Source organism: Sorex araneus, chromosome X, assembly GCF_027595985.1.
Source record: "Sorex araneus isolate mSorAra2 chromosome X, mSorAra2.pri, whole genome shotgun sequence".
Classification (NCBI taxonomy): domain Eukaryota; kingdom Metazoa; phylum Chordata; class Mammalia; order Eulipotyphla; family Soricidae; genus Sorex; species Sorex araneus.
In genome coordinates this window covers 316,180,564-316,208,464 of record NC_073313.1, presented here as the reverse complement: position 1 = coordinate 316,208,464, position 27,901 = coordinate 316,180,564, and the positions used below count along the sequence as shown (strand labels likewise).

General features: G+C 46.6%; 1 protein-coding gene across 1 annotated transcript in view; it reads left to right on the top strand.

Moving 5' to 3' along the window:
• The first annotated feature begins 13,304 nt into the window (after positions 1–13,304).
• The window catches only part of LOC101546896 (two pore channel protein 2-like), a 43,630-nt gene continuing 29,033 nt past the window's right edge, over positions 13,305–27,901 (top strand). Inside the window, exons 1-3 of the mRNA XM_055121655.1 lie at positions 13,305–13,404; positions 24,862–24,944; positions 27,324–27,438. Of these exons, the coding sequence (XP_054977630.1) occupies positions 13,348–13,404; positions 24,862–24,944; positions 27,324–27,438 (255 nt within the window). The 5' untranslated portion in view covers positions 13,305–13,347. The remainder of the gene's footprint in view (positions 13,405–24,861; positions 24,945–27,323; positions 27,439–27,901) is intronic.

The following is a 27,901-nucleotide window of genomic DNA, read 5'->3' as shown; positions in this document are numbered from 1 at the left end:
TAACAAAGATATGCATTTTCTGGTGAATGAAAGCAGAGAGCATGTGGCTGCCTTCCATAATAAAATGAAGTAATAAATGAAAAACTGGGTTCCCGGAGACATAGTGGGTAGGGTGCTTGTCTTGCATGCAAATGACCCAGGTTTAATCTCTGGCACATAATTCCTGAGTTCAGAGTCAGGAGGATGTCCTGAACATTGCTGTGTATGGGCCAAAACCAAAATTAATTAATTAATTAATTAACAAGCAAATGAGGCTGGACCCAGGTATGACTGGAAGGCACACATAGACTTGTGTATAAATTCATGGCTTAAACTTCCTTGGAAATTTTTTTCTCTGACTTGCTGCATCTCCTTTCATCCACACCTAAGTGCTCAGAGGAACCTGTGAGTTCCCTACAACTGGTTTGCAAAAAAGGAAAAATCACAGATCTGGTTCATGGATTGACCTCCATGGAAAGCCCAAGAAAGACAGCAATGGTAGTGGAAGCATCCAAATAAGCGATCTATCATACAGATATAGGCACCCACTACTTCTACCTCTAATTAGTTCAATAGAACCATACAGCATGGTTATGTAGATGTGGATGGACGCTATGCATAGATTCCATACATGTTCTGCCCTCACCAAGATCAATACGTCTACCACCATGATTGAGTGCTTATAGCAGAAATCAATAATGAGCCCTTGGAACAGCACCTGTGGTGGGTGGGGCTGAGGTGGGGGAGGCTGACAGCTGGACTGCATCAATTCTTTCAATCTTGAAGAGGACAGCAACTTATGCTATCATAGTGAAAATCTTGAACCTGGCTATGGATTTGCACCCCTTGCCCACAACACCCCTTCCAGCATGCCCATTCGCAGATTCATGGAAAGCACCACTCACAGCATCACAATATAAATGTGACACTATGTTTGACAAAGGGTGTTTGGAACAGGAACCTCAAGCCCCTGGGAAGCTACTGGTTTTGCCAAACAAGTACTTGCTGGACAGTGAAGTGGCGTATTGAAGGCTCAGTCACAGTGCCAGGTGGAACACTGTGAGGTTGATGCACTGCCTGACAGATTATAACAGCAGTCTGGAACCATAGCAATATTTTCATATACTGAACCAACATGCCAACACTTGCATTACATGAATGAATAGATCAGGAATGGGAACAGTGGCCCCATCGCTTTCCTGTCCAGTGCTTCATTAGAATAACTTTTGCTTCTTGTGTCTCCACAGTCTTGGTCTCTGGGTCTAGAAGTACTGATAGCACTGTAGCACTGTCGGTAGCACTGTCGTCCCATTGTTCATCAATTTGCTCGAGCAGGCACCAGTAACATCTCCATTGTGAGACTTGTTGTTACTGTTTTTGGCATATCGAATACGCCACGGGTAGCTTGCCAGGCTCTCTCGTGGGGGCAATATACTTTCGGTAGCTTGCCGGGCTCTCCGAGAGGGAAAAGAGGAATCGAACCTGGGTCAGCTGGTCAGCAAATGCCCTTCCTGCTTTGCTATCATTCCAGTCCGAAGAAGTACTGATGCTCAGCGGAAAATTCTGCAGGCTGATTTCTGTGAACTGTAAGGGAAATTGCGCCCCCACCCCAACATACACCATCCCCATTCCAGCTGAATAGGTTGTTCTCATATTCTGAACCAACATGCAAAAAGCACGATGGCTACATGGATGGAGGGAGAGGTCTGAATGATCAGGCAGAACTATGTCTGGAACTTGGGGGATTCATGAAGATGCCCTTTAGTATATTTCCATGTTCTATGGCACAAGTTTATGGAAAACTACAACAACCCAATGAAGAGAGTGAAATTGGTCCAAAACAAAATAAGAACTTGATTCAAAAATTCAAAACACATCAAGCGCTTCTGGTTAGAAGCTGTTGAGAATGAAAGGAATGTGTTTTTTTTTTATCTTATCCTTCCCTCAAAGCCTTTCACCAGGAAAACAACATGCAGGCTGAACCCTTCCCCCTGAAAGGTCTGTTTAGATTTGGAGATAGAAATCATCCCCAGGGAATTGGCTGACCACTTGGGTCCCCACCAGTCTGCTACCGGCCCCTTCTAAAAATACACTTCTCTATTTTTTTCATATGTAAACTGCTTATTGGGACTGTGTAGACAAAATGGCTTGCTAGGAAGTAAGGCAACTGTCTTCATTTTGCTTGTTTGTTGTCAATAACGCTTGCTCTCTCTCTCTCTCATCTTATACTTTGTGTTGTTTTTGGTTTAGTTTTGCTCAGGGCTTACTCCGAACTCTGCTCCTCAGAGGTCACTCCTGGTAGCGCTGGTGTATCATAAGAGGTTCTGGGAATTCGAACCAGGTTAGCTGTGTGTAAGGCAAGCACGTTACTCCTTGTACTATCTCTCCTGCCCCTCTACCTATCATCCTGTGCTTAGATGGATCAACTTCTCAAGCAGCAGTAGAACTGTACCTTGATGGTGCAACAAGACACCCACTAATACAGTCACTGTCATCCCGTTGTTCATCGATTTGCTCGAGCGGGCACCAGTAACATCTCCATTGTGAGACTTGTTGTTACTGTTTTTGGCATATCAAATATGCCATGGGTAGTTTGCCAGGCTCTGCTGTGTGGGTGAGATACTCTCGGTAGCTTGCCGGGCTCTCTGAGAAGGGCAGAGGAACTGAACCTGGGTTGGCTACGTGCAAGGCAAACATCCTACCTGCTGTGCTATCACTCCAGCCCCACTAATACAGAATGGGGCAGAATGACTGGGTCATCTTACTAACTTAAAGACCTGTTCATCCAAGGCCAAGTGAATGTCATTTTCCCTAAGACCTCAGCACCATCTACAGAGCAGGAATTGTAGCAGCGACATGAGGGTCTCTGCCCTGGTACCTGGGAGGTCAGCTTTCCACGTGCCAAATAGACCCAAAAGTGACTTGATTACTTTTTTACACCCTAGCGAAAGCAAAAGTAGATGCTGAGGCAAATTGTGCTGGAATAGATCCTTCCGGTCTTTGCATCTTTTGATCAAACCCAGGATAGCCAATTAATGTGATCATATTCCATACACTCTCCTCTTAGACTTCATGGGTGTGGCCAGGAAGGACAGTCATCAGGCAATGAGGAGCGGTAGAGACTGGGGTCGTTATTTCTGAATCCTCTCCATGGAGTCATCACTGTCTGTACCCTCTCTTCTCCAAGTGTTCTTTGGGGTTCAGGACCAGGTATTCAAATCGGATCTTGCTTCCAGAAATGCCCCGGGCTTGAGCTTTCATAGTCTCTGGTTGATCTCTTGAAATATGGGTCTGACATAGAAGGACTGCACTCATTTGTGGAGTATAGAATAACATCACATGAGGCTGACACCCAAGGACAATAGATACAAGGGCCAGGAGGATTGCCCCGTAGCTGGAAGCCTGCTTCATGAGCAGAGGGGAGAAGGCAGATGGAATAGAGAAGGGATCACTAAGAAAATGATGGCTGGAGGAATCAGTCGGGATGGGAGATGCATGCTGAAAGTAGATAATGGACCAAACATGATGACCTCTCAGTGTCTGTGCTGCAAGCCATAATGCCTCAAAGTAGAGAGAGAGTATGGGGAATATTGTGTGCCATGGAGGCAGAGGAGGGTGGGAAAGGGGGGGGGTTACTGGGGAGATTGGTGGTGGGAATGTGCACTGGTGGAGGGATGGGTGTTTGATCATTGTGAGATTGTAACCCAAACATGAAAGCTTGTAACTATCTCACAGTGATTCAATAAAATTTAAAATTTTTTTAAAATGTGACAGTCACCCCCCCAAAAAAAAAGAAATATGGGTCTGAGGTGAACCCAAAGCTCCATGTTCTATACTCCAATGCTGAGCTATGTACCTCCAGTATCTTGAAAATCCCAACAGTGTTTGGATCTGGGTCTGGTGAATCAAGTCTGCTGAGATATTAGAGTAGCCGAGGGTCTTGGAAACTTGAATGAGCTGCAGTGTCTGCTAATGGAAATGGGGTTTCCCACCTGCTCCTGACCTGGTGTCCCTCCTCCACTCCTGCTTCCCCTCCACCTAGGGCAAAGACTGCTGAGGTCCTGAAGCCCAGGATGATGGGTGAGATGTTCCTAGAGCATGGTAACCCTTTCTACCGCCAGTCAGTGGCACCAGTTCATTATAAATTCAACTGTACAAAAGCAGAAAGAACAGCAAGAGCTCCATGACACACGTCAACATTTACCAACTCATGGCCAACTTTGCTCGACCCATATGCTACTTGCCTCTTATTCTGCTGGATTCATTGAATACAAATCCCAACTTCCGGATCGGCATGGAAAGTATCATGCTAAGTGAAATGAGTCAGAAAGAGAGAGACAGATATAGAAATATTGCACTCATCTGTGGAATATAGAATAACAGAGTAGGAGACTAACACCCAAGAATAGTAGAAATAAGTACCAGGAGGTTGACTCCATGGCTTGGAAGCTGGTCTCACATTCTGGGAAAAGGGAGGCTCAGATAGAGAAGGGAACACCAAGCAAAATGTGGTTGGAGGCCACGCGGGGGAAAGGGTGAAGCGTGCTGAATGTAGACTAAAGACTGAACACAATGGCCACTCAACACCTTTATTGCAAACCACAACGCCTAATTAGAGAGAGAGAACAAAAGGGAATACCCTGCCACAGTGGGGGGGGGGGAGATGGGATTGGGGGGGTGGAAGGGATGTTGGGTTTATTTGTGGTGGAGAATGGGCACTGGTGAAGGGATGGGTTTTCGAACTTTGTATGAGGGAAACATGAGCACAAAAATGTATAAATCTGTAACTGTACCTTCACTGTGACTCACTAATAAATAAATTAAAAAAAAAACAAATCCCGACCTCCTATTATTTTTATCCATAAAACAATCACTTCTTATCTTAAAATCATTATCACATCACTATTAACCACATATCATATTTTAGTAATTCATTGATATTATCAAGTATTCAATCAGTTCAAGTTTTTTTTTCTCTGATACATTTGTGAAAGAAATCAGGTGATACTTTTTTCTGTAGAATTTTTCATTACTGGAGTAATTAATTATAAATCTCAAATGGCACTTGACACATTCTTTAGTTCCTTGTATTTCTGAAACCTAATAATTTTATCTAGAGATTCAGTCACATTTAATTTCCAGTTTGGGGCAAACATTCCAATGGGCAATAGTAGTGACATATTCTTCCTTAAGGGAACAAAAGTTTCTCTCTCTCTTCTCTCTTTCCCTTTTCCTCTCACTCTCTCTTCTCTCTCTATTTGAATGTTCACTATATCACTGTATCATTGTCATGATGTTGTTCATTGATTTGCTCGAGTTGGTGCCAGTAACATCTCCATTAGTCCCGGTGATGTGCTAGTGTAGCCCGATGGCATATTGGGGTCTCTTTCAGGGTCAGAGGAATGAGGACAGTCATTGCTACTGTTTTTGGCAGATCAAATATGCCACGGCTAGCTTGCCAGTCTCTGCTGTGCAGGCAGGATACTCTCAGTAGTTTGCTGGGCTCTCCGAGAGGGATGGAGGCTTTTGTGGTGACTTCTAATCGCCTTTATAGGTGTTCCCAGTCAGGCATATATATATTTTTTTACATACAAAAATACATATATTTTCCTATATATATAAAAAATATATATTTCCCTCTATGATTTGTTGCCTACTGTCTGAACTCCATCAAATATGGTGTGGTAATTATGGAAAATGAATAGGGAGTGTCTTATGATGTGTCATACGGCCACAAAAGCAGCCGTGCAGTCGAGGAATACGTTCACTCATATGTGAGGCTCGGCCCAAGCATGTGGAAAGTGGCCTGGAGTGTGGCGGCAGTTGGGTTGTGAAGGTTGGCTGCAGGGGCTGGGTCCCTTAGGGCAGGGAGGGCTCTCACCTGCCCCCCTCTGGGGCGCCTTGAGTGAAAACAGCCTGGCGCGGAGTCTGGTGGCATGGTTATAGGGGCCTCATTTTATGCTCCCTTTTGGGAGAAGCAGCCATGAGTTCTGGACAGTGGCTAATGAGGAGGTTATCTGGCGCTGGCAGGAGGTGGTTTATGGGCGTGACCCCTAGGTTGTTGGAAACTGAGGGAAGCAGGCAGAGGATCTCTGCTCCTGGGTCGCGTTGAACCCAGAGTCTAAGGTCACAAAGTTCCACATTACCTGGGTTCCGTGGGACTTCACTCATGCGTGAGGCTTGGCCCAAGTGTGTAGAAGGCGGCCTGGAGCGGGGCGGCAGTTGGGTTGTGAAGGATTGGCTGGGTCCCTTGGGGCAGGGAGGGCTCTCACCCGCCTCCCTCTGGGGCGCCCTGAGTGAAAACAGCCTGGCACTGAGTCCAATGGCATGGTTATGGGGGCCTCATTTTATGCTCTCTTCTGGGAGAAGCAGCTGTGATTTCTCTTTGAATGTTAGCAGCCATAAATTAAGCAGCCAAACATACTAATTGCAAATTATAAGTGGTTACATTTTGGTTCTGTATTCCTTCTTTATTTCTCAATAATAATACTTTCTGCTGATGTAGGCAGGAAGACGGGGGAGGGCCCATGGTGATGGAATTCCTAGGAGGTAATAAAGCCAATAGCCTTGAGGCTGCAAAAGCCCACGTTGCAGAAACAGGAACCAAAGCCCGATAAGACCTTCACCTGGACCAACAGACCCAGAGAAGGCTTCTTCCTTGCTTACTCCTGGCTCTATTTCTCACTCTGAGAGAAGCTCCAGCAGGAACAAAGGCCAAGGGAAGGGATTTCAAAGAGTGCTATTAACCACTTCAAACTTACCCCCTTGGCAATCACCCTCGTAGTGGACTCTCACCTAGCCAGAAGTCCCAGAGTGGGGAATCTTGGGGAAAGTCCTATAAAAAGCCACCTTGAACAAAGGAGGCATGCGTATATGCTGCCTGAGTCTATGTGCTGCTTGTGCCCACATGACAGATCACATGTGGTACCCGAGCATATGTGTCCCCCACATCTCCCCTCTTGAGAAGTGTACAGGGGCTCTCTCCATCTCTGGAGGAGCCTGTATTCTCTCTTAAGTGCATTACTCTCTCTCCCTTTGCTTTCCTTCCTCCCCCTTCCTAAAAACCTCCCAAATAAAATTTTTTCTTGCTTCACTCCTTGTCTACTCCTATAATTCCTTCCTGTGAGATAGGACCAAGACCTGAAAACCCTAAGAAAGGTCTAAGTCTGGCTTTTCTTTCCTGCAAAGAGCTATTCAAATGGCACTCTTTGAAATCCTTTGAGTCTGCAGCTCTCCGGGAGAGATTTGGTGAAGATCAACTCCCTTGCCGAGAAGACCAAGCAGGCAAACGTCAGGTGTGACTTGATATTCACCTGGTGGAGTTGGCAGGGCTCTGGCCTGTGCTACACAGGGGATTATCCACAGACTTTATCAGTCCTAGCCTTCCCAACCCACCTCAGGGCTGTAGAAGCAGATTGGGAGAAAGTGACTTGTCTCTCTTTTAGCCTCACATAAGCCACCTGTGGGGTCCCACCTACTTCACCACCATTCACTTTCTTCTTTTTTTTTATTTTTTGGTTTTGGGACCACATCTGGTGGTGTTCTGTGCTTACTCCTGGCTCTACATTTAGGGATCACTCCTGCAGGTTTGGGGGACCATATGAGGTGCTGGAGATCAAATCTGGGTCCGCTGCCACAAAGTATAAGGCAAGCTCCCTACACTCTGTACTACACTCTGGCCACACTCTCAGTCACCTTGAGTATATATTCCTCAGAAAGGTGGGAAAGATGTTTAAATTATCCTTTTTACTAGTTTCTCACAGAATCATTTGGTTTCTTAGTATTCTTTAACTATATTTAAAAATATCAGAATTCACAATTTTTAGCATGAACTATTCTTTTACTATCTTGATTGATGCTGAAATTGCCCACCTTAACATTTACTGTTTGGTACCTGAGTCCTTTTGACATCCTTTGAGTAGTCCCAGAGATTCTTGCTTTCTGATACCAGATGTTACAAATCTGTTTGCACATTTCCTCCTCTTGTCCTGAAATTTTTTGTTTCTCCATTCCTTTTGATAGAATAGGCTATGAAAAAACTACTCTTTGAAGGTTAGGATGGCACAAATCCTCCCTCCAAATAGTGTCTTCATAAAGTAATGTACCCTGCTCTTGGTTTTTTTATTTTGTTTTGGGGCCACACCCTATGGTGCTCAGGGTTTATTCCTGACTCAATCTCATGCCCCTATGATGTCACTATAAGCAAATATACAAAAATACAATGGAAATGCAGTTTAAAATGAAACTTATGAGAGGAAAAGTTTTTTTCACGTTTCTGCCTGCTGCTATGTGATCAAAAAGGAACTATTGATCACGCTTGACTTCAGAATCTGTCTTTTTAGAAAGTCCTTTTACTCATTTATCAGCAAATACAGGTATAAGAATCCTTTAGGAATTTCTGTGAAAGGCATAAAAGTCAGTGCAGAATAACTACTGACTCCCCCCTTCATTTTATATATTTTTTATCAGCTATAATGATCTACCTCATTCATTCTCAGATTCTATTATAGAGCTCAGATAATTCTCAGTGCAAAGGGCAGGTGGTTTTTTAAAAATATATATATATTTAAATGAATCACCATGAGATACAGTTACAGACTTACAAACTTTCGTGATTACATTTCAGTCATACAATGATCTAGTACCATTCCCTCCACCAGTGCCCATTCTCCACCACTAATGTTCCCAGTACCCCTCCCACCACCCCCACCTCATCCCCCTACCCCCACCTCTGTGGCAGGCACATTCCCTTTAACTCTCTCTCTCCTTTTGGGTGTCATGGTTTGCAATACAGGTAGTAAGTGGCCATTATGTTTGGTCTATAGTCTACTTTCAGCACACATCTCCCATCCCGAACGAGCCCTCCAAGCATCATTTACTTAGTGGTCCCTTCTCTATCCCAGCTGCTTTTCCCCTCAGCGTGTGAGGCCGGCTTCCAAGAAGTGGAGCGATCCTCCTGGCCCTTATCCTTGTGTGTTAGTCTCTCAATGGTTTTATTTATTTTTTTTAAGAAATATTTTATTGAATCACCGTGAAAAAAAGAAAGAAAAAATACAAAGCTTTCAGGTTTAAGTCACAGTCAAATACTGATTAAACCCCCATCCCTTCACCAGTGCACCTGTTCCACCACCAAGAACCCCAATACACCCCTCCCACACCACCCCCATCTAAGTAGCTAATGATATTCCCATTATTCTCTATATACTTTGAGTACATTCCATATTTCCATACAGAACTCACTATTATTGATTGGAACTTTTCCCCAACAATCAGGCCTGCTGAATAGGCATCATCTAATAATTTCTCTTCATTGCTGAGAGTGAAGACTTTGAGTGAAGATTCTGGGTTTCTAATATTTTAGCTCAGTTCACAGTCAAAATGGATGGCTGCAAGAATCCGCTCTGGTGCCAAAATGGGTTAGGAGACCTCAGGATCACAGTCTTTAGGCGCGGAGGGTCTGCTTCTCGTGCTGGCTCCGGTTCATCTTTGGGCGGAAGGCGCGCCGGGAACGCCCCCCCTCCCAGGACCACCTACAGGCTACGTCACTAAAGAAAGTCCTACCTCTGGGTTGAGGGGTCTTAGAGGGTGGCTCTCACCACGTGGTTGCTGCCGCTGCCACCATTTTCGCTCAGAAAAATGGGGTGGAGAGGGAAAAATCCCTCCCTGGGCTGCACGAGGTTGTAGCTCAGTTCACAGTCAAAATGCATGGCTGCAAGAATCCGCTCTGGTGCCAAAATGGGTCAGGAGACCTCAGGATCACAGTCTTTAGGCGCGGAGGGTCTGATTCTCGTTCCCAATGGTTTTAGAGAGGAATGTACAAAAGGCAGGTCTCTCTTTGGCAACTGGAGCCTACATGGCATCCTCATCTGACTGGCTGAAAGGGGCCTAGGAATGGCGCCTGTTTTCCTGTAGTTTTTGTTCTCATTGACATTCGTAGGAGAAAAGGAGAGAAAGAGAGAGATAGAGATAGACAGATAGAGATTTCCTGCCCCAACAAGCCCATAGCGTCTTTTAAATTATTTTTTTTATAAGGCTGAACTCATTTAAGTCACACTCTTCCCTCATTAACTGTTGCCAAGAAGGCACCCTGTACAGACTGACCCAAATTCAGCAGGATCCTTGTCTGTGTGAGATGCGTCTGTGAGAGATGCAGTGGAGACCTGAGGAGTCCCTGGATGGATGGAGTGTGGGTGAGAGGGAGGGAAGAGGCAGAAGTGTCTGCAGAGTTCATTGGAATTTCATCAATACACAGCCACACATGTGTGTGCTTAAGAATGTGCATAGAGGGGCTGGAGCCATAGCACAGCAAGTAGTAGGGCATTTGCCTTGCACATGGCCAACCTGGGTTCGATTCCCAGTATCCTATATGATCCCCCTGGCACTGCCAGGAGTAATTCCTGAGTGCAAGAGCCAGGAGTAACCCCTGTGCATCACTGGGTGTGATGCAAAGAAAATAAAAAAGAATGTGCATGGAAAGAGAAATGTGGATGAAAGGAACAACTCTGCAAGTCACTGGGATAGAAATAAGAATAGTCTTTGCTTTTTGGGTCACACCCGGCGATGCACAGGGGTTACTCCTGGCTCTGCCCTCAAGAATTACCCCTGGTGGTGCTCAGGGGACCATATGGGATGCTGTGAATTGAACCTGGGTTGGCCACGTGCAAGACAAATGCCCTACCCGCTGTGCTATTGCTCTAGCCGCCCCTAGAACAGTCTTTTCTGAAGAACAAATAATTTTGTTTTGTATTTTGATATAAATAATGATTTCAGACATGCTGTGGTCATGGGACCTTGGGTTCCACCTGACAGTTTTACCTCCCTACCAGATGCCTATTTGGTGCTGCAGCTGCCAGTCAAAGGTGAAGGTCTCCTGTCCCTTTCCCCACCAGGTACACGTGACCTCGTGTGTGTGTGTGTGTGTGTGTGTGTGTGTGTGTGTGTGTGAGACGCCATGTTGAATGGTTGAATTGGTGGGAGCTGTCAGAGCACAAAGCAAAAAATAGCACCCGGCATGCTTAGCACCCGTCCTGCTAAGCACCAGGGCTCATGGCTAGAACAAGAACTCTCAGGCTGACATGCAGATCTGTGGCCTATATTCATTTTCTCTGTGTAACAAAAGACCCACCAAAAATGGGGCCTTCAAACAACTTTCATTTATTGTCTCGCAATGTACAGGTAAGGTGGCCAGGAAGACACAGAAAGATTCTAAGTTCTGAGTTTCCCACAGAGGAAGCTTAGGCCTTGGCAAGTCTCTTTCCAAAGACTCCATTGGGGAACATTCTCTTCCAGGATCATTTCAATTTGGGTAAGGGTGATTTTAGTTCCTTGTAGATTCCTGAGACCTTCAAGGAGGGAGCAAGTCACAATTGGTCCTCACTAGGCATCCAAGAATTCGATCTCCTGTGGTTCCTCCTTTTTTATTGTAACCTTGGTAAAGACCACACCTGGGGTGCTCTGGGGTAGGGATTGAGCCACTGTAGCCTAGGCTCTCACAGGTGCTCAGCTTCAACCCTGTGGCCCTGGGGATGGAACCCACGTCTTAGCGCATATAAGATCTGGGTCGGATTCTATTGGCTCTTCCTTCCTTCCTTCCTTCCTTCCTTCCTTCCTTCCTTCCTTCCTTCCTTCCTTCCTTCCTTCCTTCCTTCCTTCCTTCCTTCCTTCCTTCCTTCCTTCCTTCCTTCCTTCCTTCCTTCCTTCCTTCCTTCCTTTTGTTTTCAGATCACACCTGGTGATGCTCAGGGGTTACTCCTGGCTCTGCACTCAAGAATTACTCCTGGCGGTGGTCAGGGACCATATAGGATGCCAGGAATCAAACTCAGGTCGACTGCATGCAAGGCAAGCATCCTACCCACTGTACTATCTTTCCAGCCCACTAGGATATGTTCTTGAACCCTTCTGCAGCCTATTCCTCGTGTGCTTCTGAAGGCTAATGCGAGTCAACTGGATCAATCCACCTAACCCAGTGTGACCCAACTGATTAGTAGCCTCAATGACATCTGTAAAATTACTTTTGGGGAATAAAGAAACAGATGCACCCTCCCAGAGATTAGAATATGGAATCCTTTGAGTGGACACCATTCTGCTCGACACAGACCACAACCTGGGCCTTGCCAGTGTGACTCCTGATACCCATAGGGATACCTTGCCTTTTCCCAGGTGACCCAGCTCAGTTCCACCACGGCCCGGCTCATACTCTTCTTCCTCTGGGACATGTCAGAGAAGTTAGTCCTGAAGACCAGTTTTACTTGCCAAAATGGCCCAGACCCATCTAAAGAATTTGCCTGCCAGGACTGAAGAGATAGTGCAGAGGGTAAAGCACTTGCCTTGCTTGCAGATTATGTGGGTTATAAGTACCCAATATGGTCCCTTGAGTCCTGCCTGGAGTGACCTGAGCACAGGGCCAGGAGTAAGTCCTGAGCACAACTGGGTGTGACAGGGAAAAAAACTGCCTGCAATGGTTGTTATTATTACCTTGCTTTTGGGGTCAGACCTAGGAGTGTTCAGGGCTATCTACTGACTCTGCGCTCACTATCACTCCTGCTCGGCCTTGGGGACCATATTTGGTGCCCGCGATCCAACCAGGGTCAACCACACACAAGGCAAGTGCCTAAACTCCTGTACTTAAACTCCTGTGCTACCTCTCTCTGGCTCGCTAATTATTATTTTTAAATTCACTACCAACACTTAGAAAATCAGTCTCAGGCTGCAGCGATAGCATAGCGGGTAGGGCGTTTGCCTTGCACGTGGCCTACCCAGGTTCGGTTCCCAGCATCCCATATGGTCCCCCGAGCACCGCCAGGAGTGATTCCTGAGTGCAGAGCCAGGAGTAACCCCTGTGCATCGCCGGGTGTGACCCCAAAAGAAAAAAAAATCAGTCTCCTGAAAAATCTAGATTTCTACTTTGTCTTGAAAAATTAGCGGCTCCCATAGCCCCTAAATTCCCTGCCAGGCCGCATCTGGGTGCGCCCACCGCATTCAGTTCTTTGACCTCTGTTCTCTCGGGTCAGCCCTTGGGACCCCGAACCTGAACCACACTCTGTCCAAGGGCTCCAGTAACCGGGGAAGAAACCAGCACGTACTGGGCAACCCTCTCCCCCGTCTTTGCGCCCCATCACTGCGCCGCAGCAGTCACTGACCGTGCGGCCACTCAGCTCAGTCCGGCGCGCAGCCGGGGAACGAGCGTCCTTGCTGTCCGCTGCCCACGCGAGTCCCGCAGGCGCCCGAGCCGGGGGCCGGCCGCGCTCGCCCCTCCGCCCGCCCCGGATCGGCCGCGCCCCCGGCCCTCCGCCCTCGGGGCGCAGTCACGTGAAGGGCCGAGCGCCCGCACCCGCTCCCGGCCCGACGCTCGCACCCGCGGCCGGCAGCATGCCCGGAGCGCCACGCCAGCGCTCGGAGCCCCTGGAGGAGCCGCTGCGCCAGGAGGTAAGGGGCCGCCCGAGGGCCGGTGGCCGCGCGTCCACGCCAGGGTCTCGGCCCCGCGAGGTGGCCTGTCCCAGCAGAAAGGACTGCCGGGAGCGAGGCCGGGTGCGAGGGAAGCGCGCGATGAACCTCCCCGGGGCTCGGTGCCAGGCGCGCTGCGCCCTCCAGCCCCCGGGCCGGACGCACGCCCGAGCCCTGGAGCTGTCAGTGCGCGCCTCGGAGGCCTGCGCGCGGCCGCTGCTGCTGGCGCGGGCCGGGGGCAGTCTCGTCCGGCGGCCCCGACAGGGGTGCTGTCCCGGGCAGCCCCGTTTAGTTGTGGGACTCCAGTCGCGAGCTGCAGCCCCGGGCAGGGGTCCAGTCCCGTTCTGGCGCCGCTTCCCGGGGAGGCCGGAAAAGCGGGGGTCGCGTGTCCGGGGAACGCCCGGGAAGAGGCTGCAGGATGTGGGAAAGTTGAGGCTGCCGGGCTGCTCGTTTCCGCGGGCGCCCAGCTCGGTTTTCTCTTAGCCCGAGCGTCGGAAGATGTGGGGGGAAAATTGGAGCTGCCCAACTGCCCTTCTTGGGCTTCTTCTTTTCCTGGGCAGTTGCCCAGAGAGTGGGAAGGGAGGCGGCCCCGCGGACCTGAAGCCCCTGACTCTGAAACCGAGATCTTATCTGTGAATCTCCCCATCGGTGGGCCCATGTCCTGCCGGGGATAGTAAACAACACAACTTGGGGCGACACAGTGCTCTGAGCCCTCTGGGGAGTTTCTCTCCGCTGCAGATGGGTGTGAGGTTAGGAAAAGGGCTGGAGTGCATCCTTCCCCAGCAGCAGATGGCTGGACCACAGAGCACAGGGCCTTGCTGGAGTAGCCTCAAAGCTCCTCCACTGTGAGCCCAAAAGAATGTTCCCTCCCTGGGCTGGAGAAATAGCACAGTGGATAAAGTATTCTGTAAACTCCTTTGGCTCGTGTGACTCCATGAGTTCTCGGGCTCTCCTGGCGGCTCTCTTTCGCGGCCCGTGGTCAGTGCTCTCGAACTGCTTCCCCACCCTGGACGGCTGTTGACATGGGCGGTGGAAGGAGAAACAAGGACCAAGCTGGTTGGTGAGCAGTTGCGTTGATTCCATCTCTCGTCTCTCTCAAACTCCCTCCACGACTCTCGCAACGCTCTCCCCAACTCTCCTCCAACTCTTTCCACAACCCTCTCTCTCACTTGCTCCACAATTCTCTCCACCTCTGGCCTCACCTCTCTCTCCCCCTGCCACCCCTCTTTTTTTAAATTAATAATTAATCTTTTATTAAAAATCTCAGAATTCTTACTACTTAATATCTCCATTTCAAGAAGAATCTAAAAGCCCATCATTTGGTTTTTGTTCTACTTTTTGGATTTGGGGCCATACACGGTAGTGCTCAGGGTTTATACCTGCTCAAGGTTCTGCACTCAGGGACCACTCCTGGGTTGTGTTTGGGAGACCATATGGGATGCCAGGGATTGAACCCAGTTCATCGGTGTGCAAAGAAAGCACCCTGCCATCTGTACTATCTCTCCAGACCTGAAAATGGATCATTTGAGACCATTCAAGGGCGGGATTCCATCTTGGGTGTATTGCTTTCTCCTTCCCACAGCTAGTAATTCATTTAAAGTCTTAGTAAATTTACCTCTTATGATATTTCTGGCTGGAGCGATAGCACAGCGGGTAGGGCGTTTGCCTTGCACACAGCCAACATGGGTTCGATTCCTCCATTCCTCTAGGAGAGCCCCGCAAGCTACCAAGAGTATCCCGTCCACACGGTGGAGACTGGCAAGCTCCCTGTGGCGTATTCGATATGCCAAAAACAGTAACAACAACTCTCACAATGGAGACATTACTGGTGCCCGCTCGAGCAAATCGATGAACAATGGGATGACAGTGCTACAGTGCAGTGCTAATATTTCTAGCTATTTTGTATGAACACAGTAAGAGATATATTAAGCTTAAAGGGTGACTCTTCCTGGGGACATCTCGCTATATATCCCAGACTATAGTCCTCAGGCCAGCTTACTCTTTTCTAACCCCAGAAGGGTCCTTATTCAGTTACTTCTTTTTGGGTCATGACAGAGTTTGTCCCAGGACCATGCTCTTAACTTATTGTACTTATGGTGCTTAGCTTCTCCCCTTCCCATGACTGGGTAGTTTACAGCTTGCCCTGGATCCATCCAGTCCCTTCGTCAGGACACTCCTTTTGGGGGTGTTAGGAAGTAAGGACAACTGAGGTTTAAGTCAAGTAAGTTTGATGGATGCCCAGGAGTAAATATTATTTGGAGTCAGTTAACTCCCATGTTACAAAAGCATGCCATTATTTGTCTTCCTGTGTGTATACAAAAAGGACATTGCTAAATAAACCATGCAGATGACATAAAGGAAAGAAAAGCAATAGGATTATTAATGTTTGAAGGAATTGGGTGTGCCTCAGGGGCACTGTTGTGGAAGTAACTCAATAAACCTATGCTCCCTGCGGGAGGACCAAGGATGACCCAATGTTATCCAACACACAGCCACAAACTCTTGCATGCCTGGATACATTCTTCCTTTGAAATGTGCCTTTGCCACTCCTGACATCAGGTGTTGTCTGTTTTTCCAACCCTGAGATCACTGACCATGATATTTGCTTTGGCCAACGTGATATTAGCAAATGTGACACAATTGAAGGCATTTGTTCTTGACCTCCTAATGCTATCAGTTTTTGTATGTTTTTTTTATTTGTTTGTTTTGGAACCACACATGGTGATGCTCTGGGGTTATTCCTGCCTCTGTGCTCAGGGATCACTTCTGGTAGTAGTCAGGGTAGTAGTTAGTCACCATATGGGGTGCCGGTAATCAAACCCAAGCCAGCCAGTATAAGACAAGAGCCCTTTCTGCTCTACTATTCTCTGGCCCATCACCACATCCAAGTATTACGTAATACACACGGCTGAAACATTTGAGTCACATTGGTCTTCATACAAGACCAGAAGGACAGTGTCTGACCCACAGAATAAGGGAAACAATGTATTTTTTATTTGTTTGTTTGGAGGACACACCTGGCAATATTCAGGTGTAACTCCTAGCTCTGCACTCAAAACTTACTCCTGTCAGTGCTTGGGAGCCATATGGAGTGCTGGGGATTGAACCCAGGTTGGCCGCATGCAAGGCAAGTGTGCTACACGCTGTACTTTTGCTCTGGCCTCAACAAAGAGTGTTTGTTTAGGTTACTGAACTTTAGGGTGGATGGCAAAAGTTTACGGAGATAGTCTGGCATGACTTGATGTTGTCATCTTTTAAGAGAAACTAGAAGTTCAAATTTTAAAAAAAATTTTTAAATTTTGTGTTCATAAGGTAGTTCACATTAATTGATTATAATCAGTATTTCAACACCAATCCCACCACCATTACACCTTTCCACCACCATTATTTCTAATTTTCCCACTAGCATTCAAAGTTGTCTGGGAGGCAGATGGTAGATAATTTATTTTCTGTTGCTTATTATAAATATCATGAGAGGTTGTGTGGCTGCAAAAGTGGCCGTGTGCTCCTGGAATTCTAAAATTGTTAATGATTGGGATCCGGAGACATCTCTGTAGGGAGTTAGTCCATTTTGAGATATATCTGTGAGTCTCTGGATTAAGGTCATTGATGCACTTAAATCGGGCCTGGAGGCAGTTTGGAGTGACAGTCAGGACTCCGTAGGGAGATGGGAAAGGATGGGCCATCCCCAGGCCATCCCTGCTGCCATGAGACCTGGAGTCTTCATCCCTTGTCCAGTGTACCTGAGATTTTCTTCTAGAAGTTTATGGCCACCAGGGGTTCATTTGGAGTGGGCAGAGAGAGGACACCTGCTCTATCTAAGATGCCCCAGTGAAATTGGCTCGGTGTGGGGTCTGGAATTCAATTCTGAGTCCAGAAGTTCAAATTTTTATGTAAGTTTCTGTTTTGAAAAAAAATTGGAATAAATAGCCAGCATCCCTAAAACACTCTATCAGCCAAACAAAACTCATCTTCCCTACCCTTGGCTTGGGGCTTTTTCATCTTCTTCCACTAGGGAAGGACAGGGATCGTGTGTACTATGCCAAGTTAACCTCCATTCTTTTACCCACTTGCCATGATGTCAAGCTTATCCTCACAAATTGTTTCTTCATGGAATGCCCACAATTACTTCACAATCTGATTTTCCTAAGTGACTTTCTGTACGAAAATAGAAGCTGCTGGTACTGCCAGACTTCAGATAGAAGGTGGAATATAAGCAGGGCCCCCTCTCTCTGGAAGGATTACACTTGGTTTTAGGTGAGCCTGAAGATGGGGCAGGTGGGACAGTGGGCAGTGAGTCCACCAGTTTGGGCCAGTGAAGAAGCTTCTGTAATGAAAGCAGTGGACAAAGTTGCAGAGAGAAATGGGGGAGATTGTGGAGTCCCTCCAAATACTAAGCTGGGGATTTTACATTTCACTGTGTGGGCCCTCGAGATTAGGATGACATTAGAGAGTTTTGAGTGTGAGTTGCTTGGAGAAGTCACTTGCTCCCGTACCCCAAGAAACCAAAGAAGGGAGGCAAGACAGGCAGCCAGAGATAGGGCATTTGTAGTCATGGGGGGAGAAATTGATACGGGGAAGAATTGAACTTAAAACTTGTGATGCAGGGGGTTTGATGCTGCCAGCAGGTCTGTGGGGCAAGTGCATCAGCAGCCTGATGGTGCCTTCAGACTTCCAGATACCCCAGAATTGTTGCCGTGCCTTTGGCCAGACCCCAACAAACTTAGGGCCAAGTTTGTCAAGAAATTAAATGGCCAAGGGGCCAGAGAGATAGAACAGCAGGTAGGGCGTTTGCCTTGCACACGGCCGACCCAGGTTCGATCCCCAGCATCCCATATAGTCCCCCAAGCACCACCAGGAGTAATTCCTGAGGGCAGAACCAGGAGTAACCCCTGAGCATAACTGGGTGTGGCCCAAAAAGCAAAAAACAAAAACAAACAAACAAAACTAAAGAAATTAAACGCCTGAAAGTTAGGTATGTGGGAGACACACCCACAAACCACCTCCAGCTCAGCTATATAAGCTCATTTGTTGGCCTTATTTCAAAGACTCATACATCTCAAAAGAGATCAAAAGACGCAGTTAGGGCCTGTAGCGCAGAGGTAGGTGGGAACCCGTGACTGAGAGCTCCAGGCCCGCTTGGATCGGGACTGGGCCTCCTCCCCCCAGGTCCCCAGTCTTCTAGTAGCTTGGAAGTCATACCCACAAACTGCCCCTGCACCATGTAATCTCATCAATGGCCAAGACCCAGGGACTATAAACTAAAACTCCCGAAAGAGAGCATTGCAGAATGTTTTGACCCCCATCAGGCTGTCTTCATCGGGGTGCCTCAGAGGGGGGTGGGGACCCAGCTCTGGCATCCCAAAACCACCTTAACCCAACTGCTGCCACGCTCAAGGCTGCTCACCAGATGCTTGGGCCGAGCCTCACACATGAGTGAAGTCCTACGGAACCCAGGTAATGCGGAACTCTGTGACCTTGGACTCTGGGCTCAACGGGATGAGGAGTGGAGATCCTCTGCCCACGTTCCCCAGTCTCCAGCAACCCAGTGGTCACACCCATAAGTCACCTCCTGCTGATGCCAGATAAGCTCACCATCAGCCACCGTCCAGATCACATGGCTGCTTTTCCTGTAAGGGAGCAAAACATGAGGCCCCTATAACCATGCCACTGGACTCTGCGCCAGGTTGTTTCACACAGGACGCCCCAGAGGGGGGTGGGTGGAGCCCTTCCCGCCCCAAGGGACCCAGCTCCGGTAGCCAAAAACCTCCACAACCCAACCGCTGCCATGCTTTCGGCTGCTCCCCATGTGCTCAGGCTGAGCCTCACATATGAGTAAACATACTCCTGGACAGCACAGCCACTTTCAGGGCTGCATGACACATCATAAAACACTCCCTTCCCATTCCCCATAGTTACTACACCACATTTGATGGGGTTCAAATAGCAGGCAACAAATCAGAGGGAAATATATATGTGCATAGATACATATTTTCAGATATATATACCAAAGATCATATCACCCAAACATTAACATGTTAGTGATATCCTACAGAATGTCTTAATGGCTCCTGCCAAATTAGAACAATCTTTACACTGTTTCCTATATGAACACTTTTTTGTAAGCATGTTCAGCAATTCTTCTTAACAGACAATACGAAATATATTATTTCAGTTGTGTTTTGGGACAGGGATTGGGGTTTGGGATGGAAACATCTGAAATACGGTGGTGGGATTGGTGTTTGAATATTGAATGTAATCAAACATTGTGAACTAACTTATAAAATTAAAAAATTAAACAAACAAAAAACTTGTGATGCCTTTTCTTTACCTTGTTATGGTTAGTCATGTTAATACTCATGTATGCTTCACCGATACATTGTTTTTTCAAACCACACCTGTCAATAATTTTATCTTGTCAAAGTTCTTGTTGACTAACTTAAAGGTAAGGTGTCTGAGGGGAATTTAGGATTAGCTGTCATAGAACAGTGGGGCGAGTTGCTTGGGGAGGAAGCTGTCCTGCTCCCCGCTGAGAACATCTGTAATAGATCTGCTCTGTCCTCCTTGCAGTGAGCTCGCCCCCTCACTCCCCAAGGACTCCTGAGTAAGTTTCCTTCCTTGGAATGAGCACTTGCAAAGTGGGCCGGTCAGGGGAAGAAAACAGAAATTCTAAATACATTTTTAGAATTATTTATAGAAATATTTAAAAATTATTTAAAATTCTAAATAATTTTTTTACTTTAAAAATTATTTCTTATGGTTTAGGAAGTTACAATAATGTTAAAGTTTATGGGATCAACATAGAAAATTACTACACCCCCTCACACAACAAAGTGCCTATGACCCGCCACTTTCCCTGAATTTCTTCTAGTCTGTTATTTTTTTCAGACTTATTTTTCTTAATGTATTTAAAAAACTTTTTTTATTGAATCACCATGAGATAGCCCATTACAAAGCTGTTCATGATTGGGTTTCAGTTATACAGTGTTCCAACACCCGTCCCTCCAACAGTGTACATTCCCCAGAATCAATGTCCCCAGTTTCCCTCCCACCCCAGACACATTTTTAAACGCCAGGGAAAGAAAAACCACTGTGATGCCAGTGAGGAGAAAAAGAAAATCAAGAGCTATCAATTATTGTCTGAGTACCACAGAAAGACAAAACATACTGGCAGCAGTAGTAAATAGACTATAATTTAGACCAGTGGGGGGTTTTGTTGCAGTTTTCTTTAGTTTGTTTGTTTGTTTATTTATTTATTTATTTATTTATGTGTTGGTTTACAATATAGTATGTGCTTTAGGAGTATAGAACTACATCTCTTCAAATGTCTCTTATTGCATCACACTCAATAGTCAAGTGCCAACATCCTTCCAGCACCATCAACTGGATCCTCCTCCCCACCGCCCAGCCTCCTCATCTAGTGATCTCAATTCTGCATTAAAAATCCAATGTTTGCTTGTATGAGGATTTGTCTGGTCCCTTTAAGCGTCTTTTTATAAATTTACTTCATGCCCATATATCTCATTTGGTGAAATAAATTATTTGTTAATTAATAAGATAACAAATCTAGACTTATCTTAATACCAAGTGCTTGTATTTTTTCCCTTTGGGGGCACACACCCAGTAGTGATTTTGTCTAGGGGTCCTGCAGCCAAGAATGCACCCCATTCCATTGAACCTTCTCCTTGGTCTCAAATGCTGGTGTTTTTAGCGAAGTGCAACTTAAAAAAAAACAACCTGTTGCTATGTAGAAATGATTTTAGCAAAACAGTCCTACTCCCATTTATATAGATGTTCTTAGTTTAAATAAAATGTTTGGAATCTGTTGACCTCTTGAAATATGTTTTGGGAGGGAGAGCCTATTCTGCAGTGCTTGCCACCCCTAGTAATCCTCAACGTAGGGGTGTGGTGCGAGGTGTAGATGGGCCCAGAAATGAGATGCTGCTTGGATCAAGCAGTGCTAGGGGCTAGCAGGGCTTTGCCTGGTGGTGCTACAGGGTGAGGCTGCCCTGTGATGCTCGGGACCCAGTCTGGGTTCTCACAATTGCGGGGGATGTGCTCTGGCCCTTTCAGCTCTCTCTTCCATCCTCTGAATGTTTCATACATTTTCAAAATGGATTTACTTGACTGGTATGAGATTTCCACTCTGAAGCTGATAGGAATGTTTTGAGTGGATAAGTCTGGCCACCATTTGGCTAATCAGATTGTTTTTCCTTCTTATGTCCATAGAACATGTAAAGAATTAAGTCTCTGTGTGTTCTTGATCCCTCATGCAGAGTTAGAAGGGTGAGTCCTCATGAAGGGGGCTCCGAGCCTGGCTAAGCAGAACTGTCATGGAGTAGTCCTCTTGATGGGTGCAAAATTGTTAAACCTTTAAACCTTTGGAATCTTGTTAGTGTTGGTGAGACGTAGGGAAATACGTGCAATTACGAAGCATAAAAGATAGGTAGATTTTGGAAAGGTCATTCGGAAATATTGATCCAAATAGAAAAGACTCGTGCCCTTCACCCAGATGTTACACAGGAACCTCCAGAGGCTCAATGGTATATCTGTACATGGTGTGTGTGTGTGTGTGTGTGTGTGTGTGTGTGTGTGTGTGTGTATGACAGAGAGAGAAGCGTTCGGTGGGGACGCGGTAGGCTATGAGTCCCCGAATTCTAGAATCTGTATTCTCTCACTGGCACTACATGGCCCCTGAGCATCCATAGGTGTAGCCCTGGTGGCCCCCAGCACTGCCAGATCTAGCACCAAATTCAGCACAACTGGGTAGAGAATGGCTGGGAGTGGCCCCTGCCCTCAGCTCCACTGGGGAGGGCCCCTAAAACATTTGATGTAATTGCATTCAAATTGATAAGGGGAAACTGCCTAAAGGAAGAGGCATTTATAAAAAAATTAGGTAAATATATATAATATTGTCATTAAAAAAGTCTAGGATGTATTGAGTACTAAGAGATAATCTGATGAAAATAATTTTATTATTTTATAAAGTAGTTCACAATATTTGATTACACTTAACATTCAGACACCAATCCCACCACCATTACACCTTCCCACCACCATATTTCAGATGTTTCCATTCTGAACCCCAATCCCTGCCCCAAAGTATCATCATTATCATCATCATCCCGATAATCGTCAAATTTCTCGAGTGGTCACAGTAACATTTCCATTCGTCCTAGCCTCATGCATGAAGGTACCGGCAGAGAAACCCAGGTATGTGGGACCCGGGGCTGAGACCTCCAAGCCTGTTCGGATCGGGATTGGGCCTCTTCCGCCCAGATTTCCCATTTTCTAGTAGCTAGGCAGTCACACCCAGGGACTGCCCCCCGGCACCGGGTCATCCCACCGTTGGCCAACATCCAGAGACTTAAAACCAAGCTCCCGGAAGCGTGACATCTTGTATAACCTATTTCTCCCTCTGGGAGAACCTGGCAAGCTACCGAGAGTTTCCTGCCCACATGGGAGAGCCTTGCAAACTCCCCATGGTGTATTCATATGCCAAAACCAGTAACAATGCTGGGTCTCATTCCCCTGACCATGAAAGAGCATCCAATGCGGCATTGTTGAGAAAGACAAGTAAAGAGAGGCTTCTAAAATCCCAAATCCTAAAATGCCTCAAAGCATAACTAAATAATATATTTTGTATTGTTCATTATGAAAAACTGCTGAAAATGCTGCAAAAAAGTATCCTTAGAGGAATGATTATGAAGATTGTTGCATTTCACCTTGTATAAAAGGTCATTTACACGTTGCTAAAGGTGAGACTTGAGTGCTTTTATATATATATATATATATATGTATATATATATATATTGCACAGCAGAGCCTGGAAAGCTACCCATGGCATATTATATGTCAAAAACAGTAACAAGTCTCACAATGGAGATGTTACTAGTGCCTGCTTGAGCAAATCGATGAGCAACAGGATGACAGTAACAGTAATATATATGTAAAAAATATATATTTTCCTCTAAGGTTTGCCTCCCACTTTGAACCCCTACCTATACTCTTGAAGTATAGGTAGGGTGTGTCCTGTGAAGTATCTCAATGCCACGAATGCTGCTGCGAGGCCCAGGAATAGGTTCACTTGTGGGTGAGGCTTGACCCGAGTGTGTGGAGAGCGGCCGTGAGCATGGCTGCGGTTGAATTCTGATGGTTTTTGGCTGCAGGGGCTAGGTCCCTTGGGGCGGGGAGGGGTCTCATCCACCCCTCTCCGGGGTGCCCCGAGTGAAACAGCCTGGTGCAGGGTCTGGCATCATGGTTATGGCGAGTGTCATGTTATGCTCCCTTCCGGGAGAGAAGCACATGCAATCTGATTGGTGGCCAATGATGAGATTACCAGAAGTGACTTATGGTGTGACTGCTGAGTTGCTGGAGACAGGGGAAGACAGGCAGAGGATCTCCATTCCTGGTCCTGTTGAACCCAGAGTTCTCAGTCACAAAGTCCTGCATTCCTGAGTTTTCCGGGGATTCACTCGTAGGTGAGACTTGGCCCAAGTGTGTGGAGAGTGGCCGTGGGCATGGAGGTAGTTGAGTTCTGGAGGTTCTTGGCTGCTGGGGCTGGGGATTTTATTATTTTATTTTAAAGTTGCATGTATCTCTAAACTGGAGACATGCCTTGAAAAGTTAGTTTGGAAGTCATGGAAAAAGGCAGTCGTGTCTTTAAAAAAAAAGGGCCCTTAAAATTCCTCTGACTATCCGTCAAGAGTAATAGCGCAGTGGATAGGTCGTTCACTTTGTACACAGCTGACCCGAGTTGGATTCTTCCATCCCTCTTGGAGAGCTTGGCCAGCTATCTGTGGCGTATTCGATATGCCAAAAACAGTAACAAAAACAGTAACAAGCTTCACAATGGAGATGTTACTGGTGCCCGCTTGAGCAAATTGATGAGCAACAAAATGACAGTGACAGTGATCCATCAAGTAGACAAAATGCAATTTTTTGTTTGTGTATATAGCATATATAAAAATACACACATGCCTTTATAAGTACAGATTCATATATATTATTCAGTTATTTCTTTTTATCTTTTTTTGCGGGGGACAGGGCTGTGTCCCTGGTTTGGGCCACACCTGGCAGTGCTCACTACTTACTCCTGATTCTGTGCTCAGGAACCACTCCTGGTGGCACTACCTGGTCTCGCCACATACATGCCAAGCATGTTACTTTTTGTGTTATCTCTCTGGCCTATGTTTTCTCCTCTGAAAACCTCTATTTTAATTAAGAATGTTCAGTGTGCCGTGGCCCGTAGCCACTGCAGGATTCCCACTGCCTGACACACATCTGGATGAGGTGTCAGGATTCTTCTAGCTAGAGCAGGGACGAGGGAGAGGCAAAGGGAGGCGACCTTGCACACTGGAGACGGCTCCCAAGGTTTCTGAGACTAAGTGTCCTCTCTCTCTGACTTGGTTCTCTCCTTCCTCTCTCCACTGCGGACAGGACCTTCTCCTGGCAGCCGCCTATGTTTCCGATGCCCAGTATAACAGAAATGTGCCCTTTGAAACATCTCCTCAGGCCGTCAGGTGAGTGAAGAACCTGTCCCATACAGCCTTTTGCACTTACTATTCTTAAAGCTGGCCGCCAAGTGAAGATGTTTTGTTTCTCCATTGAGAGCTACCCAGGTTTTAGCCCTGTGCTTTGCATAAAATAGAATGCCTTAAACTGGTTTGGAAGCTGCGCCAATAGCTGAAAGGGCTGGAGTGTAGGCCTTGCCTGTGTGAAGCCCCAAACTTGAGCCCCAACACGTAGGACTCTCCCACATATTGTGTGATCCTGTTGGCTTCCAACAGCACAGGCCTGCATTGGTGGTTAAAGAAAGGGACTCTCCTTCACTGCTGGTGGGAATGCCGACTGGTTCAGCCCTTTTGGAAAATAGTATGGACGCTTCTCAAAAAATTAAAAATTGAGCTTCCATTTGACCCAGCAATATACATCCCGGAGATGCAAAAAAGTATAGTACAAATGACATCTGTACTTATATGTTCATTGCAGCCCTGTTTACAATAACAAGAATCTGGAAAAAACCCTAGTGCCCGAGAACAGATGACTGGTTAGCGAAACTTTGATATATCTACACAATGGAATACTATGGAGCTGTTAGAAAAAGATGAAGTCATGAAATTTGCATATAGGTGGATCAACATGGAAAGTATCATGTTAAGTGAAATGAGTCAGAAAGAGAGGGACAGACATAGAAATATTGCACTGATCTGTGGAATATAAAGTAACAGAATGGGAGACAAACACCCAAGAACTGTAGAGATAAGTACCAGGAGGATTACTCCACAGCTTAGAAGCCAGCCTCGCATGCTGGGGGAAAAGGCAGCTCAGATAGAGAAGGGACCACCAAGTAAAGGGTGCTAGGAGGGCCCGCTCAGGATGGGAGAGGAGAGCTGAAAGTAGACTATAGACCGAACATGATGGCCACTTAATACCTCTACTGCAAACCACAACACCCAGAAGGAGAGAAAGAGAGCAAAAGGGAATGCCCTGCCACAGAGGCGGGGTGGGATGGAGGGGACGGGATGTGGATGGTGTAAGGGATGCTGGGACCATTGGTGGTGGAGAATGGGCACTGGTGGAGGGATGGGCACTTGACCATTGTATGACTGAAACACAAGCACGAAAGTTTGTAAGTCTGTAACTGTACCTCACTGTTATTCACTAATAAAAAAATTTTTTTTAAAAGACCTTGGGAGTAGCTCCTGGGCCCTTTAAACTCTGCTTGGGACCCCTCTACCAACTCCTTGCCCACAGGTTAGACTATAATCCATGTAATAAACTCTGTACACGAGTCACTGCCTACAGTCCTCTCAGTGCTCTCTGTTGCCACCACCCTGTGAGGAGGTACTAATCCTAGCTTGGCACCCTTAAGAGAAGATACTCATTTTTTTAATTAAAAAAATTAACCACGGGGGCCGGAGCGATAGCACAGCGGGTAGGGCGTTTGCCTTGCACGCGGCCGACCCGGGTTCGATCCCCGGCATCCCATATGGTCCCCCAAGCACCGCCAGGAGTAATTCCTGAGTGCAAAGCCAGGAGTAACCCCTGAGCATCGCTGGGTGTGACCAAAAAAGCAAAAAAAAAAAAATTAACCACCATAAATTACAAAGCTATTCATGATTGGGTTTCAGGCATATGATGTTTCAACACCAATCTTTTTACCAGTGTCCACTTCCCTTCACCAATGCCCCCCATTTGCTGCTCACCCACCAGTCTGCTTTTATAAGAGGCACTTTGTGTGTCTCTTATAAAAGGCACTTGACACACTTATAACACTTGACACACTAGATGTTGCCTCTCCCTGTCCTAGGCCCCCCACGCCACCCTCTGCTCTATCAAGTGGCATGTTTCCTACTGAATACCAGTTCTCATGCTCTTTGGTTCCATTGCCTTTGGGTATAAAGATATTCTTGATGTTTTTCTATCGGTTGTGCTTGGTACCCAGTAGTACCAAGCACATCTATCAGTGTTCTGTACTACATGCTCAGTTAACATCTGCCCCTTGCTGCCTAGTATCTAAAGGACGGTTGCCAAAGCCTAACCTATATTCCTTCTGCCATTGCTATTCTTTGGTTGCCATTGGGAGGAAGAGGTTCCCAAGCAAAGCTCAGAGGGTTCTTGGCCAACTAGATCTGTGGTTCAATGCCAGGGCCCGAGGATGTGGTGTTGCTTAGGGGCTGGGGTGGCAGAAATGACCTACACTAGCCTGACAGTGCTTGGTGGCCTCCAGTGTTACACCTAGCAGTGTTTGGGGATAATGTGTGGTACTGGGGATTGAGCCAGGGTTGGCCTCACGCGGGGCAAGTACCTCACCCTCTGTCTTATCTCCGTGGGCCTGCTGTTACTATCCTAATGGTAAGTTTGAGAGCTGATGTCTACTGTTATTTTTCCCTCTTCAGACTTTATTATTTGTATAACCACTGGATGATGCGAGTAGCCACATACTTCTTTATCTGTGTGGACCTTTCTCTTGCCCTGTTTGAGGAGCCCGCGCTGTTTCCACTCCCTTTCTTGGTAAGTGTCAAGCATAGAATGTCTATGCAGATTTTGTCATGGATGGTGGGACAGTCTTACTACTCAGATTTCAGGAAAGGTGTACTTGGGGGTATTTTGATGTTCGAGTGGGTTAATCTGACTAGCAAGGTCAGGTTTCAAAAACACTTTGTTAGTGGCCTGTAGAAATTGGCATTGTGGAGTGTGATTTGTGGACTTACCACTGTTCCAGCTTTTCCTTAGTCAAAGTGATTGGAATATTTACTAGTGCCAACCCTCATCTTGGTGATCTAGTTAAAATCAGTTAACCAGCTGCTGGAGACTGGTTTGAATAACAACTTAATAATCAGCTCACATGAATTCTCCACTTCATCCCACCCTCTCCTTTCAGAGTCCCTATTGCCAAAACTTTGTGACTTTCAGAGCCCTTAATAGTTACTCTCTGGTACTCAAACAGATCAAGTTTAGCAGCCCCAGCTGCAAA